The 21,280-nt window shown below is 44.1% G+C and overlaps 1 protein-coding gene across 1 annotated transcript in view; it reads right to left on the bottom strand.

The window, feature by feature from the left end:
- The window catches only part of LOC145405092 (uncharacterized), a 244,275-nt gene that overhangs the window by 213,252 nt on the left and 9,743 nt on the right, over positions 1–21,280 (bottom strand). The window contains exons 2-5 of the mRNA XM_080276605.1: positions 20,848–21,122; positions 16,239–16,378; positions 15,815–16,018; positions 8,452–8,608 (exon numbers count right to left, since the gene is read on the bottom strand). Of these exons, the coding sequence (XP_080132731.1) occupies positions 8,452–8,608; positions 15,815–16,018; positions 16,239–16,378; positions 20,848–21,122 (776 nt within the window). The remainder of the gene's footprint in view (positions 1–8,451; positions 8,609–15,814; positions 16,019–16,238; positions 16,379–20,847; positions 21,123–21,280) is intronic.

Raw genomic sequence — 21,280 nt, 5'->3', positions numbered from 1 at the left:
ATGGATGGGGTTGTAAAGGAGGTACAAGGTAGGGCAGTGGATGTGGGGGTGGCCCTAATGAATGAGGGTGAGATTTGGAAGCTTCCGGTGTTGCTGTTTGCTGATGATACAGTATTGTTGAGTGAAGATGAATGGGAGTTGCAAGGTTTGGTGAATGAATTTGGGACAGTGTGTAGGAGGAGGAAGCTGAAAGTAAATGTAAACAAAAGTAAAGTTATGGTGTTTGAGAGGAATGAAGTCACAGAGTGTGCAGTGAGGTTGGATGGTGAGGATATGGAGAATGTGAGTGCATTCAAGTACTTGGGTAGTGTGATGAGTAAGGATGGAACTTTGGGGGATGAAGTACGTGAAAGAGTACAGCAGGGAAGGAAGGTTGTTGGTACACTGAAAGCAGTGATGAGAAATAGGGAGGTGAGTATGGAAGTTAAGAAGTCACTGCATGATGGTATTGTGATCCCTACCCTGACGAATGGAAGCGAGGCGTGGACACTGCAAGAGGGGAACAAGTCAAGAGTGAGAGCAGTGGAAATGAGTTACTTGAGAGGAGCATGTGGAGTGACGTGGAGGGACAGGTTGACGAATGAAGATTTGAAGGAACGTTGTGGGGTAGATGTGGATGTGGTTGAAAAGATTAGGAGAAATACACTGAGGTGGTTTGGACATGTGGAGAGAATGGAGAATGAAAGACTGACTAAGAGGGTGTATGTAGGTGAGGTGGAGGGAGGGAGAGGGAGGGGTAGACCGAGGATGAGGTGGAGGGATGGAGTTGAGAGGTATATGAGGGAGCAGGGGGTGAGTTGGGGGGAGGGGAGTCAAATGGTGGGTGACAGAGTGACTTGGAGGCGTTTTGTCTGCGGCCACCCTTTGCGGGATTAGGGCGTCGGGCTATAGATAGATAGATAGATAGAGTTCAGCCTATACACACTGAGGAGAATCTTTATCTAGTCAGAGTTTAAAAATAGCATCTCTCGCCCCTCTTTTGACACAAACAACACCACCCAGGCTATAAAAATAACTCAATACTTGCCTAAATACAATAAACATAAAAAAATGTGAAAAAAATTCATTATAAGCACTTTTTAAATAAAACCTCCCATATTATGTACTGACTTTGTTCATAATACATATATCTAGTCACTTCAAACAATTTCAGCAACAATGAATTTTTTTGGGGGTGAAAATATGAACATTTCTTGGCATGATGTTTTGTCATTCCTCTGCTTAGTTTTCACCAGCGTATATGTGGTCATTTGGCAAAATTTTCCATGACTGACTGCGAAGCACAGGATGGGTTCAGGAAGCTAAAAAATGCATTGCCAGGTGCACCAGACGATTCTCTTAAATTTAGTGACGAAAAAAAATTGATTTTTAAAATCTGAAAAAAATGGTGACTCCCAGTGTGATGATGCAGTGGAGAGAGAATGGAACCGGTTAGAGAATTTAAATATGGTATTGATGCAATAACCCTGCTTAGTGACAGAGGTACACATACCACCAAACCCCATAACACCATGGCCGAGCCCCAGTTTAACAATGGGCCCTCTGACGGCACGTCCACAGGCGACAGGCCGAAATTTTGAATCATGCGTGTTCCCACAGCCAGCTGAGCCTGCCCGCCTCCCAGGGTCCACAGAAACACTCGTGCAGGCCCCACAGCCATCGCCCACCCCACACTCACCCATATCATTCTTCTCGCACCGGCCATCTCAAAGTAAGGAACTCTCTTACGCTCATCCACCATGCATCGTATCGTGCTGCACCACCAACACTGCGTAAGCTGCTATTGTTGTGCATCTAACTGTGTACAAGCAGTGCCATGAGTAGAGCAGTGATACTAATTGTCTGTGGAATGCGGTTTTGTGTGAATTTTAGCCTAAATAAATGTGATCATGTCTGGTAATGGTGCTGCACGTGGTGGGGCCAGTGGTAGTGCTAGTGGAGGCCCTTGTCAGGGTGGTAAGCGGCCAGCTAGTGTTGGTGCTGATGATGTTCCCGCGAAGCATTTGCATAAAACTGCATCCCTAGAAGTAAAGCTAGACATTCTTAAGCACCTCGACAAAGGGGATGGTGCATAAGCTATTGCCTCGGCTCTCCACCTTGCCTGGTTGATTGTATCCACCATCATCAAGGAGGCCATTAAGGCTGCTGCTGGAGGGGTTGCAACCTTATCCGCCTCCCGCATCACCCACCAGAGAGAACCTGTGATGGAGGAGCTAGAGCAGATGCTGCACAAGTGGGTGGAGGATCAGAACAGGCGGAAGGCACCCATAAGCAAGGCAATTATTTGCAATAAGGCTCCCTCGTTATGGGATGAAATCAAGGTGAGGCAGGATCCTGATGATAGCAAGACCTTCAAGGCGAGCCATGAGTGGTTTGACCGGTTCAAGAGGCAAGCTAATCTCCACCACATGAAGATGTACACTGAGGCAGCAAGTGCAGATACAGTGGCGGTGGCAGCGTTTCCTGACGAACTGAAACACATCATTGGAGAGGATGGCTACAGTGCAAAGCAGGTCTTGAATTTTGATGAGACTGGGCTCTTTTGGAAGAGAATGTCCTCCAAGACATATCTTGCAACAGAGGAAAAGTCTATGCCAGGGTTCAAGCCTTCGATGGACCGGGTGACACTCCTGCTGGGGGACAATGCTGAGGGCGACCTCCAGTTGAAGCCGCTTCTTATATACCACTCCGAGAACCCCAGGGCTCTGGTAGGGTATGTTAAAGAGAACTTTGGGGTGATCTGGAAGTCAAACAAGAAGGCCTGGCTGACTTCCGAAATCTGTTCATCATATTTCCACTCGTACCTCTCTCGTGTCCTGAAGAGGTATGCCTTGTGGGAGAATCTGGCGAACAGATCTCTCATGGTGGTAGACAACGCACCTAGCCACCCTCCTGCGATGAATGAATGGGCAAGCAACAAAGAGGTGGTGTTCCTGTCCCCCAACACCACGTCCTTGTTGCGGCCGATGGACCAAGGGGTGATCACTGAGTTCGAAGTGTATTACCTCCGCCGCACTATGCAGCAGTTGCTGAGGGCCTGTAACAGTGATGAAAGGACAACAGTGCAGCAGTTCTGGAAGGGATACAACATACACCACACCCTAGAGAACATCACTGCGTGTGGCGTAAGGCTAGCCACACCATGAACGGTGTGTGGCGGAAGCTGTGGCCAGAGTGCGTGCACTCCTTCACCGGCTTCCCCGAGGGCATGCAAGCTCCACCAGTGCAGCGTGTGCGGCAGGACATAGTGGAATTGTCGCATGAGGCGGGCTTCAGGGAGGTGGATGAAGATGACGTGGAGGAGGTCCTGGAAAGCCACAGGGAGGAGCTCAGCAACAAGGAGCTCCTCAATATGGAGATTCAGTGGGTGCATCAGGGGGCACAGGAGCAGGAGGTTGTCCTTGAAGTGCACGCTCTCAATATAACAATCCTGAGGGAGATGCTAGACGAAATAATTGCAAGACATTCTCCCAGGACGAAGCAGGGATGCAGCTGATCAGCTGGAGGAGGAGATGAAGGTGTAAAAGACGATGCTGGAGGAGAAGAGGGCGGTCAGGCAGACAACAATCACTGCCTTCAAACAGGTCCCAACCATGCCAGCAAGCCACAAAGGATCTCCCCAGCCCTTGATGAGCAGAGCATCTCCCCGACCTTCAACCAGCAGAGTATCTCCCCAGCCTTCAACCAGCAGAGTATCTTCCCAGCCTTCAACCAGCAAGGCATTTCCCCCGCTATCAACTAGCAGAGAAACACCCAGGGTCTCCTCCCGCCGAGGACGTGCTCTGCCTGTAATGCTGGGCCTAACCTCCGGCCAATCCCCATCTTCCATGTCACCTATGTCTCCACTAAGGCACTCTGCCACTCCACCGCTGCCTTCCTTGTCCTGGCCTCTATCTCCCTCACCACTTTAGCCACTGTCTCTGTCTCCCTCACCATGACATGAGCCACCGCATCTGAATCCAATGCTACCTTATCAGTCATCGCAGTGGTCTCCCTCGCCACCTCACTGGTCATCGCAGCTATTTCCCTCACCGCCTCCTCTGTCATCGCATCGCACCCCATCGCCACCCCCAGAGCCATCGCGTCACACCCCATTGCCACCGCCTGCCTCATCGCATCGCACTCCATCGCCACCCCCCAAGCCAGTGCATCTGTCTTCCACTATGATCACCCCATCTCACCAGGGTTCCCCCCCCCCCGTCCCTCCCCTAGAGATGGGGTTTGAGAGCTTTGAGGAGGAGGATTGAGTGGTAGGAAACACCACATGTCCCCTAGCCTGGAGGAGTATAGCAAGGATGATGACCAGGACTGGACATGGACTTACAAGACATAAGTGATGAGAGGTGTTCGATATTTTCTAACCTATTCCTTATGATTTTCAGGCTTTAACTATTGTTTCAGTGAGTTATTTACAGGTGTTAGGCTTAGATTAGCTTCCTTGACAGCTGTTAGGTCATTTAGATTGGCTTTAAACTTGTTTTTGGGCTCATTTGGGTGGGTTTTGGGCTTGATTTGGGGGAAAACCCAAGGCTGGTAAATGCTCCCCATTACATGTTAAAAGTACCCCAATGTATGATACCCCGCCTAACAATGGGGTTTTATCTAACCAATTACATCATTAAACCGGGGTATGCCTGTACCTGGGTGAAGCGACAGAAATGAAAGGGAAATGAGGAAAAGACATGGAAAGCAGAGTGACAAAAGGAAGGAGAGTAGCCGGTGCTATGAAGGACTTGATAAGACACTGAGGCTTGAGTGTTGGAGCTGTGTGAGGATTACATGAAGGGGTGTTAGTGCCAGTTTTAACATATGGGTGTGAGGCTATGGTGTGGTATGAAAATGAAAAGTCAAGAGCAAGAGCAGTGGAGATGGGGCTGTTAAGGAATGTAAGTGAAGTAATAATGTGAAGTAACGATGTGATTCATGAAAGGTGCAGAGTGAGGATGTCTGTGGACATCAAAATTGAAGAGAGTGTACTGAGATGGTATAGTTATGTGGAGAGAATCGATGACAACAGAGTGGTGAAAAAAGTATATCTGAGCGAATCTGAAAGAGGGAGGAGGTGAGGTAGGCCAAGAAGTGGTGAATGAGTGTGAGGAAGAGGAGTATGGAAGTTAGTGAGGCTAATGGATTTACAAGAGATCGAGCTGGCTGGATGAATTTTGTGCAAAGAAATGTATGACAAGAGATTATGCACCCCTTTTCAACGTGACAGCGTTCGGATTGACTCAATCGGATAGGTATATCCATGGAAACCTTTTGGCCTATCAGATGGAGCCAGGATTCCGTGGACTTGAATAATGAGTGAATGGAAGCATGGCCCAATGAACTGGGTAAACTTTGGCTATCTGGATGCTGTTACTCCTCACCCCACCCTAGGGTGGGAAAAGAGGTCTGGATGATGATGATGATGATGATGATGAGGATGATGAAAAACAGTCCCTGCACCAGCCAGGGGGACCCGTGAATTTCCGGAGGCATGGCCAGAGGGGTTATGTACTGTGATGACTTTTTGTGTGTAAAATACTGAAACTTGTAAATTGGAAATCATGTCTGAAAAAAGTGATGCTACTGGGGATGTTGAGGACAAGCCTAAAAGAGGAAAAATTTTTGAGATTGTAAGTTACGTAGTCCTTGGCCCCCTTCTGATCCCTAATGAACCAGTTATATCGACCTCGGCATACGATAAATCATTATGTGATGTGTTTTCACTTCATATAATCCTTTGCATACCAAGAATGACTACCCAGTTTCAGGTTAACAATCATGAAAACCGTTAAACAATTTTTGCAATGGCCCCATACAATGATTGCAAATGGATGCACTGACACCTACAGAAGCCGGCAGTCATAAATTTGAGCCACAATAGCCAGCCTGCGTTTACATGCACAGAACCTCCTTCTGCAGCCACTGTGCGTGTGTCCTCCTTCCTGCCATCCCTTTGAAGTCCCCATGTCGTTCATCCACTCATTCATGTGTCCTACTACTTTGATCATCTCCCTTGTGTTCCCCTTGTTACATAACCATCTCACACATACAAGGTTATCAAAACACAACTGCCATCACAAAATAACAGTGCAAGTGCACAACAAACAATAAAGTGTGTGATTTAAGTGGAGTGACAACTTTCTGTGTGTGAAATATTGAAACTCGTGACTCGGAAAAAATGTTACGTAAGGATGCTCACCCCAGTGGGAAGCATGGTGCTACTGAGTGCAACCCTAAAAGGGTAGGGCATAGTCTTTCCCTTGATGTTAAACTGAACATTGTTAAGCACCATAAGGACAGGTATGGGGCGAACAAAACTGCAGAAACCCTTAAGCTGCCCCAGGACACAGTCCCTACTGTAATAAAACATTCCAAAGTTGTATTAGCAGAAGCACAATATGTGTCCACCCTGACTGCTAAGTGCCTAACAAAGGCTAGGAATACCATTATGGAGGAGATGCTCCCTATCACTGTGTTAAGGAACTTAACAAATCAACCCCTGCAACATTGTTTCATCTGCGCATAGGTGCCTGATTTCTGGAAGTCTCAAGGAGAAGAGAAGAGTGGAGGTAAAGGACCAGTTCAAGGCCTGCAATGGGTGGTTCAAATGGTTTAAGGTTCAAACTGGCCTTAGACATGTGACCCTGCATAGGGAGGCTGCTAGTGCTGACCTCATGGCAGCAGGGGCCTTCCCTGCCCAGCTGAGGGCAATCATTGAGGAAGGGGGATACTCTCCAAAACAGGTCTTCAACTTTGACAAAACAAAGTTATTTTGGAAACGTTTCTACCAAAAAACCTACATCAGCATGGAAGAACAATGTGTGCCTCGCATTAAGGTAGCCACAGACCATCTCACCCTCCTCCTTGGTTCAAATGCAGAGGGGGACCTTATGGTAAAACCCCTGCCTGTCTACCATTGGGAGAACACCTGGTCAATGGCAGAGCTTGTTAAGGAAAGCCTTAGGGCTATTTGGAAAAGCAACCCCAGGGCTTGGCTGACTAGTGCACTGTGTCAATCCTACCTGTCCCCCCGCCTGTGAAACTGTGCCAGCCAGAACAATCTGGGAAACCACTTTCTCCTCCTCATGGACAGCCCTGAGCCACATTAACAGCATGGAGGACTGGGTGGACAATATCAAAGTGGTGTACCGGTACCTGTCCCTCAGCATCACTGCTCCAGCCCATGGATAAAGGGGTTATCGCCACCTTCAAGAACCATTATTTCCACCTCAACGTGGAAAATATGGCGAGGGCAAGTGACTCACGAAAAATTGGCATAGTGTGCCTATTTTGGAAAAAGTATAACACCAAAAAGGCCATCAATAACATTATGGTGGCATGGAAACCATGCTCAATGCCATCTGGAGGAAGATATGGCCAGAGTACATCCACTCCTTCATGGGATTCTCGGCACTAGAGGGTATCTGCCATGAACTCATCAACCTCTCCCAAGAGGCACGATTTGACAAGGTCAGTGAGGCTGATGTCCATGAGGTCCTGGAGAGCCACGCCATGCGGCTGTCCTCAAGGAGCTCATTGAGCTAATGGAACAAGCAGGGGAGGCATAGAAAGGTGGCAAGAACAATGGGGAGGAGGACAAGCTGGCATGTTTCCTGGATATAAGCATACAAAAGGAGTTCCTGGCCAAGACTGATGAAACCACTGCCTACAACCAGGACAAGGACCCCAACCTGGCGAGGAGAGACATGGGGACATATGGCCTAGAGCAAAACTTGGAGCAGTACAGGGAAATCCCTGGTGACTAAGAAAAAGGCAGCACAGCAGAACACCATCACCACCTTCATCCCCCATACAACAAGCACCAACACAGAGGAAGAGCTGAAGCCATCAATGAAAGAGGTGCAACACTATGCCCTGTCTCATCCTGCCAGCCTCCTTATCTTCATCACTGTCTGGCTCGCCCCTATGCTCCCCCATTGTCTCATCGCACAGATTGTTTCTTGTCTTGCCTCATTGCGCTCCTGCTACCTCAACACATCAGCCTCCCACTGCCTTACCACAATGTTTCCCCTCTGACTCACCACATTGCTCTCCCACTATGCTTGCCCTCGACCTCACCATATCGCACTTCCACTGACTCACCACACCACTCTCCCTCAGCCTCAGCACTACAGTATGCTCTCCTCTCTGCTTATCACCTCCTCCTGACAACCTGGAGTGATCACCCAGACCCTCCGGCTGTCCTCCAGTCTTAAGGAGGATTCTTGTTGGTGAGTTGGACTGACTTACAACATACTTCAGATGGGGGATAAAAACATTTACTGAAATTTTAAATTACATGGCCCCTGACCCCTAATGTATCCCCACTGAACCCACGTTAAATCGACACTGATTTACAATCGACTAGTATGTGATCAGTTCTTACTTAACATAACCCAATCAGAAATAGGATCATTACTGTACAAAACTTGTCAGAAGTCTAGCCTGGTGGTCATCACTTACTTTTTTTGTCAAGGCCACCACGATACTTGTCAAAGTCCTTGAGCCTGACACGCTGCCCCAGCATCTCCAGAAACTCAGAGAAGGCTGGTCCAGCAGTTTCATTGTTGTACATTTCCTCCTCTGTAGTCTGACCAGCACGACAATACAATACGCCAACCTGAAACAACATACAAAGCATACAGTCTGCAATATAAGCCTAAAAGTATCTAAAATCTGTAATTCAGTATCTGTTTATTACCTTGAAATTGTACCATTTCACCCACTTAAAGTGAAGAATGTTAACCCTATCACGTTTCTGGGCCAGGCAGATCATGTCTGTGCTAGAGTCAGCTACTCACTCAGACCCACATCTTTGCGGCCTGATATTTTATTTTGATCGCTTTGTGTAAATACACTTTTCATGATAGAATGTTGGTTTTGGTGTCACTTTAAAGCTGAATAGTTTGTACTTTATTGCAGTATTTTAAAAAAAGAAGAACAAAGAAAATAAAATGTCAAAATGAAGAGTTAGAGTTAGGCGAAAAGCAAAAATTTTATACCTTGCCATAGAAAATATTCGGCAAAAAATAACGAGTAAAGATATGTAAATTTGGTTTAAACCAAGCAAAAATACAATACATTACCTTTACAATGATATATAGATTATGGTAATTTTTGCATTTCATTGTGCAGTAAAGCACAAGGAAAGAGATGCACAATTTTATTTTAGTCTCGGCCGCATATTCGCTTCGCGGTTTTTCTTTGATCAATCAATCAATCAATCATTTCCTGTGGCACCCTCGGGGATGCATAGGGCCTCGATGAACTCACACCACCACATCCTATCTTGTGCTAACTCCTCAAGATCTCCCCAACACTCATCTCCAGCTTCCCGTCTCATTGTCCTCACCCACGTCTCTTTTGGCCTTCCTCTACCTCTCCTACCAAGTGCCACCCACCCTGGTGTACCTCGTACTATTCCCTGTCTCCTATACGCATGTCCTAGCCACTTCCATCGTGAGAACCTAACATATTCATCGACCGGCTGCACTCCCGTTATTTCTCTAATTCTACTATTTGGTATCCTTTCCCACCACTTAACTCCTAATATTCTTCTAAGTGCTTTGTTTTCAAACACCAAGAATTTATTTTCCATAGTCACTGTGCTGTACCAAGACTCGTGTCCATAAATTAAGATACTCCTAACCATTACCTTATAAAGTTTGATTTTTGTATGCACAGAAAAATTGTTATTATTCCAAATATTTTTAAGCATTCCCATTGCCTGATTAGCCTTCTTTAACCTTTCCTCGAATTCAAAGTTCAAAGAACCATCCTTGGCTAAATAAGTACCTAAATATTTAAACCTATCAACTTGCTTTACAACCATACCTCCAATTACAGATTCCTGCGCATTTTCCATATTCATATTGATTATTTCAGTTTTTCCACAATTAATAACCAAACCCACCTTGCGACCTTCACTCACCAAACAGTCCAACACTCTCTGCATCTCTTCTGGCCCATCACAAATCAAAACTATATCATCTGCATAATCTAAATCCAAAAGTTTCCTGTTCTCTCCCCATAGTATACCTGCACCGGTTTCTGTTCCAACGCGTTTCATAATGTAATCAATGACCAATATAAATAGTAAAGGCGATAGAACACCACCTTGAATTACTCCGGACTTGACTTCAAACAAATCACTCAGACAACCATCAACCATCACTTTACAAAATGTGTCCTCATGCATGTTCATAATGACCCTCACAAACTCCTCTGGTATTCCATAATGTCTCATGATCTTCCCCACAGTCTCTCTCGAAACACTATCAAAAGCCTTTTCAAAATCAACAAAACAAAGACTTAACGGTACTCTCATTTCATTAACTTGCTGCATCAAATGCCTAACTATAAAGATCTGATCATTGCAACCACGTCCCTTTCTAAAACCAGCCTGTTCATCCCTCAGAATACCCTCAACCACCGGCTCCAACCTATTTAACAACACTCTACTGAAAACTTTCAAAGCTATCGGTGACAAAGAGATTCCCCTCCAATTACCACATTCACTCAGGTCTCCCTTCTTCGGAACTTTAACAATTACACCATTCTTCCAAACTGATGGTAGTAACCCCGTCACCCATATCTTATTGAATAGCTTGGTCAAGATCATTATTAATCCATCCCCCTCCACTTTAAACATTTCTGGAAATAAACCATCCTCCCCTGGTGCCTTATTATTCTTTAACTGTTTTACTGCTTTCTCCACTTCTGCAAGCCTCAACTCTCCTGTTTCTATATTTAAATCTTCCTGAGCAGACGGTATATCCTCTTCTGGTGGTATTGGTCTATTAAGAACTGTCTCAAAATGTTCTTTCCATCTATTTTTAATATCTCCATCTTTGGTCAATAAATTTCCTTCCCTGTCTCTAACTGGTATTTCCTTGCGTTTACCTGCATTACCACTCAGTTCTCTAATCGATTCATATGCTATTCTTTGACTCTGTCCATCATTTTTGTTTATTAAGATTTCAGTCTCTGCAACCTTTTCATCCACACATCTTCTTTTATCTCTCCTAGCTAACCTTCTTACTTCTGAATTCAAACTCCAGTACGCAGCTCTTGCTAATTCAATCTCTCGTTCATCAACGCATTGCATCTCACTCCTCAATTTAGCCTCACCTCTCTTTTATATCATATCCCACGTTTCATCTGATATCCATTTCTTTCTCCTGAATCTATGTCTCCTTCCAATCGTACATTCAGCAGTCTCATGCAACACTTTGTTCACATCCTCCCACATCTCATCTACACTTCTCTCCCCCTCTTCCAACGTTTCCAACACCAAAAACCTATTTCTGCATTCTAATCTGAATTCCTCCTTTTCTTCTCCTTCCCTTCTAAGCTTAACAATATCGTATCTACCAACACCAGATTTTTCCTTCTTCTGATTTTTAAGTTTAAACCTTATTTTTGCAATGCTGAGTTGATGGTCACTACCAATATCCGCTCCCCGTTTAACATGAACATCTAGCAGAGAACTTCTATGCCTCCTACTGATAGCGGTGATCAATCTGATTTTTATATTTTCCACACGGCGACACCCAAGTTGTCTTGTGTATATTGCAATGCTGAAAGAGTGTGCCCCCGATGACTAAGTCATTTGCTAGACAGAAGCTTCCAAAACTCACTCCGTTTTCACTCATCCTACTACCAACTCCCATCTTACCCATACATGCCTCAAATCCCTCATTTGAACAGCCCATTCCTGCATTAGTCTCCAACGCAGATCAAAACATCATGTCTAGGTACCCTTCCTACTCCTTCTTGCAACTTTTCATAAAATGTGTCTTTCCTTTCATCGAGTGCATCATTAGTAGGTGCATAACACACAAACAGACTGATGTTGCCATGATTTGATTTAAACCGTGATCGGTCAGTGTAAATACACTTTTTATGATAGGATGCTGGTTGTGGTGTTATTTTGAAGCTGAATAGTTGTACTTTATCGCAGTATGATCACAAAAGGAAAACAAAGAAAACAGGAAGTCAAAGTGATGAGTTGAAGTTAGGCAAAAACCAAAAATTTTGTACAGTAATCACTCTAATATCCGGACGCCCAATAACCGAACATCCCCACTAACCGAACCTTATCGTCCTGGGATCAAACATTCCCAAAATGGTCCGAAAATCCAAAAAAATTGGAAAAAAAAACGATTTTTTGCCGTCCGTAATTTGAACTTGCCGCGCGCGCCGCGTGAGAGCATTGTTTTGGTTCGTCATTCCTCCGACGTCCGATAGAGCGCCGCTGCATCATCCCCACTTCCCGCCTGTCTCTCACCGCGACTGGACCTGCGCTGTTCGTCATGGCTGCCCACGTGCTCGCTGTTGTGGTGGTGCCGTACTTGCTGCAAGGCCTCCTGCTGCTCGCTGCCCTACTCTTAGTGTGTGTGATGATGGCCCCGCCTCATGAGAAAAGGAAGAGAGTGGTGTTGACTCTGGAGAAGAAACGGGGAGATATTGGAGAAGGTTGATGCGGGTTGGTCTTCCTCTCGCATTCTCCGCGAGTTCAACCTGGCCCGGTCGACTTTGTTTGATATCAAGCGTTCCCGAGACAAGCTCATGCAGTACACACGGCTGACTTCTCGTCGAGAAGCAAACGCAACGTGGAGAGGAAGGTTATGTTTACTCCCAAGTATGCAGAGATCGACCTCCACGTTGATTTGGTATCGACAGCAACGTGCAGCTGGTGTGATGGTACGTGGAACGGAGCTGAAGGCTGCTGCTGAGAAGTTTGCAAGGCTTCACGACGCCCTAGACTTCAAGGCATCCGAGGGTTGGCTCTTCGCGTTCCAAGTTGCGACATGGCCTTACTAACCGTAAAGCACATGGCGAAGCATTGGACGCTAACGAGGATGGAGTGGACGAGTTTCGGCACAAGGTGAAAGGCTTGATCGACAGGGAGGGCCTCACTCTCGGTCAAGTCTATAACGCTGACGAAACTGGCCTATTCTATCGCTCGGTGCCAACGAACACTCTCGCCGATGAGACGGAGAAGCGTGTACCTGGCCGCAAGCTTTCTAAGGAACGGATATCTGCTTTGTGTTGTGCCAATGCTAACGGCATGCACCGGCTTAAGCCCGTTATTGTTGGCCGTGCAAAGCAGCCTCGGTGCCTTCGTGGGGTGATGGATGTCCTTCCTGTCGTATGGTACCATTCTTTGAAAGCATGGTTCACAGCTGTGATTTTCAAAGACTGGTTTCACCATCACTTCGTCAAGGAGGTCATACATTACCAGACGAAGACACTGGGAATTCCTCGCGACCAGGTAAAGGCTCTCCTTCTCCTCGACAATGCACCTGCCCACCCGTGCGACAAGGACTTGGTTGCTGAGAATGGCCGTATTAGGTGCATGTTTCTGCCACCTGTACGACTGCTCTCATTCAACCAATGGACCAAGGAGTGATCGTGGCAACAAAGCGCCTGTACCGTCGGAAGTTCCTGGACGAGGAGATGGTGGTTCTCGAGGACGAGGACGAGCGCAGGGAAGGACGTGACACTCGAGGCAAGCGGACTTTGGAAAACCTTCGCCGCTACAACATCAAGTCTGCGCTGTACAACTGGGCTAGTGCATGGAAGGGAAGTCCCTGTGAAAACTCTTGAAAATGGTTGGTCTCGTCTGCTTCTCGGAACAGATGTGGAGTACGATTTCCTAGGGTTTGACGTGGATGACTTCCATGCACGGCTACGTACGCACGGCGACGATGTTGATGTGGACGATGTTCGTGAGTGGTTGGACGACGACGAGGGCGATCCTGGGTATCAGACGTTGTCTGATATCGAGATCGCGTCTTCGGTTGCTGGTGTCAGTCCCGAACTTGAAGATTCCGGACGACGAAGGCGATGATGATGCAGACTCCGCCCAGCAGGACACTACTCCAGCCATCCCCAAGCTGAGCGCACTCCGGGAACATCTAGAGTTCGTCCTAGACTACCTGGAACACCCGGACTGCGACAGGGAGATGGGGCCCTTGGGACTCGTGGAGGAAGTGCGTGCTTTCCGGCAGCGCATCATCAATCGCCAGAATCGTCGGTCCTTGCGTCAGTCAACGATTGACAGTTTTTTCAGGCCCGTGACCCCCGCTGTGCCAAGCCCTGGTTCCACTCCGTTGCCTCCCCAAGACAGGCCCTCATGCTCCGAGCCACAGCCCAGCACATCAGCTACAGTGGAGTCACCGCTCGACGTGAGTTTGCGGCTGTCTTCAGAGTCTTCTGTAGTCGGTACGCCATCACCACTACCCACCGATGCACCCCTTGGACGCCTGCCAGTGATACTCTCGGGCTCTGACAGTGAATAAACAGCAAGAACTTCTCCACTAGACCACACGGGAATTTTGAGTGTTGTGCAGTGAAAAAAACGGTGTGTTGTGTTAAGGTTTTCAAGTTGGGAGAAAAGACTAAGTAGAAAAGAAATTTAACGTAACTAACCTTCTTTGTTTTGGCTTTGGAAACTTAAAAAAACTTGGGAAAAGTTAATGTGCAACACTTAAATTTAATGGAACATTATTTGGACTAAAGTGAACACTGTGAAAAGAACGGACTTCTGTGTGTTAGTGACTAAGTTCAGTGCAAGACTTCAGGAAGAGTGTAGTGCAAGTGCTTCAGGAAATCGTTCTTACTGTCAGAGTCCGAGAGGAGGCGGTTATTCATCGAGGTGGCCAGGGACTTGCTGTAAGTAGCCAAAATGTTTCATGTTGTACTATTTTCCATACTATATTTACCAGAATGTTTCATATTGTATTTTTTCCCATACTATACTTACCAGAAAGTGTCATACTGTACTTCTTTCCATACTAAACTTACCTCATGCATGTGCAGTAGGAATGGGTTTTTCAGAGTTCTGCTAGGTTCGGTTAGGTTAGGTTCGGTTAGAGTCCATAAAGTACCAGAATGTTTATTAATGTATGAACATACTTCTAAACCCACATTTTATGTGTCTATTGCATTTATTTCAGTCATTTATGTGCCTTATTGGTGTGATTTGGGTGTTAAATAGGTGCTATGCATGTCCGGAGGGAGTTGTATAGGTGTTTCTCTGTGTTAGGGTCCGTAAGTACAAGTCCATAAGCTGGGGCCCAATATCCGGACAAAACCAATATCCGAACCTACCGATGGCTCTATTGATCCGGATATTGGAGTGATTACTGTACTTTGCTGTAGACAAATATTCACCAACAATAAAGTTATAAAGAAACAAAGCCATGAGTCAGATCAGCTGTGCAGTACCGCCACTCATAGAGCAACCATTCCGTGACATCATGCTCGAGCCTCTTTGTTATGATGCGTAAACGCAATTTATGGTGGATATTTTACAAAAGTTTCTTAAAATGACGATTAAAAGAGTCATCAGAATCTCTGAGGTTGGACTTGAAATGACAATCGATATAGTTACCGGAATCTCAAAGGGTTAATGTGCAGAGCACTTGCGAATTACGTTAACAATATAAAAGGACCACTACTGCACAGCCAATTGATTTTTTCTAGTACTTTGTTATAAAACAAAATTATTATTCTTTTATTTTACCCATACAAACAAATACTGAATAGAAGGCAAAATCTAACCAATATTCATCTATTTTACCCATACTAGTAGATACTGAGTAAGTGTTAAACTTTAACCATTATCACTATTACACATACAATTAGATATCAAATGGATGTTAAAAATCTTATCAACACAATGAAGACTAGGAAATGAAGGTAAATGTGTGGGAAGATGTCGTGAGGCACCTGGCCACTGTGGTAATCTGCACAACACAGGTCTTAAAGTCTATGGTGGGATATTCATTCACTGTCTTGGGATACAAAGCCTAACTACCTTGAATTTATTATGAACACCAAGGTCATCCAGCCTTGTAAGAGCTTCCTCAGTGTGGGTGCCAGCTTGACCCAGTCTCAGACAGCCTACAGAGAGCTGAGGACACACATACTCAATCACCTCACGGACACCCGGTCCCCGCCCCTTTTCACTCCCTATACGACCTAGGCTCTCCTCTAGCACTGTGCCTTGGCAGCTGAACAACTGCAAAAGAGCAAGAAATCATCAGTTCATATCCAGGCCTTCTAAAATAAGTATAATTCATTAAATATTAACCAAAATCCAGATATGCATGGATAGTCACAAAAAGCAGTATCATGCCGCTAAATATTATTTTACTGTATCTAAAAAAAAAATTACATTAAAATATCAATAAATGTCCATTCATTCTTGGAAAATATAGTAGTAAACAATAAAGAATAACCTCTGAAGTTCTGATGATGATGCGGTATAAATAAGTGGGAAGGCTATGGGCACTATCAAGGGGCTCTTCTACCTTCTCCCTTCTCACACTGACTGCCACAGGGCCAAGAGTATCATCAACTCCAAACCAGTTCTGGTGCTCTGTCAGTAGAATGTAACAGTTTTAGATGAACAACTGGAGCTTTAGCAGTGGAGAAGAAGAGAGCTGTAATTATGCCTTTGTACAAAAATGGAAGTGGTCATGGTGAGTGCAAAAACCACTGTGAAAAAAAGTCAGCTTACTTTTCTAGACAAGTTGTAGCAAGAAAAGCTGTAAAGAAGGTAAGACAGATCTCAGAGTGCCTGGTATGTGGTGAAAAGGGTAGTTTCAAGGGGATGTGTGAACTGAATCTTTCTGGCCAGTCAAAAAGCAAAGAAAGTATGTGACAAAAACTATATGTGTAATTTATGGATCTATTACAAAAATGTGCACCATTAAAAACAGGGAGGGATCACAGACTCAATAGGGAGGAATCATGATGGGCTTAACAAGGAGGAATTATGACATGATTAAAAAGGGAGAGATTATGAGAGTGTTCAATATTCAGTGGCCCCCCTCCCCCCCAAAAAAATCAATAAATGTTGGACTCCTATGCTCCTCACAGGGCAACGTAGGATTAGATGATGACATGTTTCATGAGCCATGAATACACAGTTCATTCTTTGGGGGGGGGGGGGGAGTATACACAGGGTGCTTCTGTGAACTTAGCCAAACAGGGGAGAATACACTTGCTCTTGATTACATTAAGATAATTCAATGTCTACGTGCAATGCTGTGATATGGAATCTGTTCAAATGAGCAGGATCCAGCTAAGACAGAAGGCAGAGCATTTGAATGAGATCACTGTTTAAAGGGAAATGCTAATATCTAAAATTTAATACCTACAGCCCTAAGACGTCTTCATCAACCTGAACAAAATAATTTGGCATTAGTCAAAATAAAATAAGCTCTTCCTGGCCTGAAATTTCACTGTGATTGTTTCTACCCCCTAAGGCTCAGGAGCATCTCAATTTGACAGATGTATTTCTGACACACTGGAATTATATTCCAAGTATACTATTATTACAGGTACAATGCAACAAAAGATATCAATGCAACAATCATGCTATTATACAGTTCTCATCGTCACAGTACTAAGCTACCTCTTCATGCAAAAAACCTCTTCATCGCTCCACCTGCAGTTTACAAACAAAGGGGCTCTTTGTTCAGTACAAACAAAATTTCTTGAAGGGAAGTATTACTCGAACACAAAGAGGGAACTTGACCCACATCTTCGACAGTATCTTCATATCTTTTCTCAATTTTATTAAAGTACCAGACTTGTACCTCACTACAGTGAGATTTCGTTATAATAGACTAAATGAGGAAAACAGCTGAAGGTCTATCTAATAGTTCACAATAAAAGACATCTGATAGGGACCTGCTATATCGGACCTAGGGTCGGTATGCAGTATATGAAAAATGGTCCAGTAGGTACCCAACTTGTGGCAAGTTATGTCAATAAATCAGTACTGTATGGGTTTGGCCTGTGTTCCTTGATATATAATTGGTCAATAAGCAATACAAAACTAATGATGGCCATCATTTCAATAGATAATAATGAAAAGAAGAGGAGATACTGGGCCTGGGTGTGGTATTTGTCAAATCTGGTAAGTCAATGGATGTGCTTCCTATACCAAACCTTGGTTTGGTTATATAACATACTGTATATATATATATATATATATATTTCATTCATTCATCGTCCAATCCTACAATTGTCCCATGAGGTGCATAGGAGCCTGGGGCTAGGCAGTTGGTCTCGACATTTAAGATGACAGTGACCAGTCTCACTCATCCCTGAGTGGCATTACATGAGCAATCAACCCCAACCATCCCTTGGATATAAACCTTCACCGGCTCAATCCGACTGGAGCGCAATAATTACCCACTAAACCACCAGGTGCGAAAATCTGGTTATATGGTTAACACCCACCGTAGTAAATGGTTTCCTGGTGTACAGGAAACCATCTGGCTTGTCACTCAGTGAGGAGTCACCCACATATATATATATATAGATAGATAGATAGATAGACATTAAAATGTCTGGTAAAGTCATGGGATCCATTATATCCAAAGTTCAGTATAAACAGGTCTGCTGAAGCGAGGTCCCACTGTATTTCATTAGAGTCTAAGAAATGTTTCTTCAATTTTTAAACCAGTTATTTCTTTAATCCGTTGGAATATGGTCATTAATTTTTGCTTTTAAGAGACTGGCACTACATGAAAGTTACCAAACACTTCCATGTGTGCTCACTTTTTCCCCATTCTAATCCAAACAATTCGTACAATTTTCATATTGAGATAACCGTAGTAGGTTTTTTAATTAAAGAATAATTTCTATATCACCTAACCATTCTGTTTTTCAATGCAGCATTAGCCAACTTGTATGAAGAATTTTATATCGTTAATTGTTTGTGTTAGGTCTGTAATAAACTTGGCTAGAATTAACCCGTGGATTGCGAGCCACAGCTCAGGCTGGGTAGCGTCATGTTACAAGCCACAGCTTAGGCTGTGCTAGCCGTGCATCACTGCTAACAACTCCACCCCTACCCAAACTTTCCCATGGCGCTATGCAAAGATGGAGAGAGAGATTTTTTTTCTTTTCACCAGATGATGTCCTGGATGTTTATCTTCAAGTTTATAATAAACAAAAATAAAAACAAAAACAAAAAAATTTAATTCATTTTTTAACTACTCCCCTACGTAAACACGCATGGCCATATGCAAAGACGGAGAGAGAGAGAGACAGAGATTGTTTCTTTTCACCAGATGATGTCCTGGATGTTTACCTTCAACTTTATATATATATATATATATATATATATATAAAAAAAAAAAAAAATCATTTTTTGCAAACCACGGGGTGGGAAAAAAAGGGCAATAGTGCAATCCACGAGTTAAACTGCAGTTGCTTGAGATCAATTTCACTCACCATAGTACTTCCCCAGGAACCATCGACTTTAACTAGACCCCCGACAGGTTTTACTTGATGTGTTACAGCTTATATACGCAGGATAACATAACAGTCACGCCAACATGCAACTTGCCATAAGATATACACACTCATAAACATTGGTAATATTCAGCTGCACCATCACTGTTTAATGGTAATTCCAAAGTTTAAAAATTTAATAAAAGAGGATACTAAGTTTGCAAAAATATGCAGTATGCATTTTACTTCAATACCATGTTGCTGTATAATGTTCTCCATTTACATTACTGCATTTCTGAAGTGCACTACAGTACAGCATATAGTAACTATAAATAATATATGGTACTATATTTAAAAATTTGGCAAAATTTGAATGGGAGCAGGCAAAATAAAAGTGTGGTGAGTCACATCTCCAGCATAACAACCACATGATTTCTCACCAACCCACACTTACGATACCAACCCTACCGTTCTACTCAACTTAGAAGAGGCACATTCACACTGGTTTAAAACTACCAAATGGGAAAGAATCAAGAATCTCTTTAATGAGACTCTTTGTGGAAAGAAGTAGTAGTTTAATACAAAAAGGTTTTTTATTGTCAAAATCCACCTCTCTAGTTATAATCATTCAGTAACATTTTTAGACAACGTCTCTCTTCCACTTCACTACAATGCTGTATACATTATACCTTTTACATATACCCTGTAATAAAACTCATAAATGTTTTTAAAATAAGTCCTAGATTCCTACTGTATCTTCTATCACATTATGTCAAGGGTAATTTCTCTGCCTCTTGATTAGAAGGGCTCTGATTAATCAGATTTATGATATACATCATTTTCAGATATACAGTACTATTCTGTAAGTCTGGGATGCTATTAAATATAAATGTATTGGGTATTTGGCACTACTCATGAAAGGTGTTGTATCACATATGTAATGGCTCATTTAGACTAATTCAATGTAGTAAAAGAACAATACAGTAATGTACAAAAATTACATACTCATGCACCTGCTACAGGAAACAATCAATCTTTAAGAACTTCTGACATTATATGATTTAGTTCATCTTGTTGCAACTGGCTAATCTTGATATGAACTCTGAGGATTGCAGACTGAAACTGCCATTTTCCTGCTGTTCACCAACTTCTTTTTGGATGATTGGTAACCATATAACTAAATTTTGGCGGCTGGTGGTTTAGTGGGTAATTATTGCGCTCCAATCGGATTGAGCCGGTGAAGGTTTATATCCAAGGGATGGTTGGGGTTGATTGCTCACGTACTGCCACTCAGGGATGAGTGAGGCTGGTCACTCTCATCTTAAATGTCGGGACCAACTGCCTAGCCCCGGGCTCCTACGCTCCTCAGGGGGCAATGTAGGACTGGATGATGGATGGATGGATGGGAAAGAAATGAAGGGCATTGGTATAACCAGACAGCAACACAGCCTGATTATATTCGTGCCTCCTCGTGAAGCAGCACATACCATAATTTACAAAATAAATATACAACTGCGATGCTTTTTCAGGTAAATTTTACTCTCTGATGCAGTGGACTATTCTTCACACTTCCAGCAAGCCTCCCTGCTGACTCACCCTGGCCACAGAAGTAGTTTCTATAGTAGGTGGAATCCTGGTCAACAGCCTCTATTGTAAGGGGACTCCTGACGTATGGGCACAATGTCATACGCCAATGAGAATGTCCCACAGGTGGTTCAAGAAGACCAACTGTGGCAGCGGCAACAGGCCGGTGGAGAGTGGTAGAAGGTGGGGACGGGCAAGAGGAGGATCGACTGCTGCAACCCCAGTCACGGCTCAGGCTCACCACTCTCTCACCTTCCCCACCCAACTCGTTACGGAAGAATGGACAACTGATAGAGGATGGGAATGAAGCAAAGTGTAATGAATATATTCATCTGTTAAAATATTATAATAAAAACAGCATGATATGATGATAATGAACTACAGATCAAATACACCGTACACACATAAGGCAATCATATTTGAGAGTAAACAACTTTCAATCCAA

The sequence above is a fragment of the Coenobita brevimanus genome, chromosome 65, assembly GCF_032717465.1.
Source record: "Coenobita brevimanus isolate Jiangsu-jjx chromosome 65, ASM3271746v2, whole genome shotgun sequence".
Taxonomy (NCBI): domain Eukaryota; kingdom Metazoa; phylum Arthropoda; class Malacostraca; order Decapoda; family Coenobitidae; genus Coenobita; species Coenobita brevimanus.
This window is presented reverse-complemented; position numbering and strand designations above follow the sequence as displayed.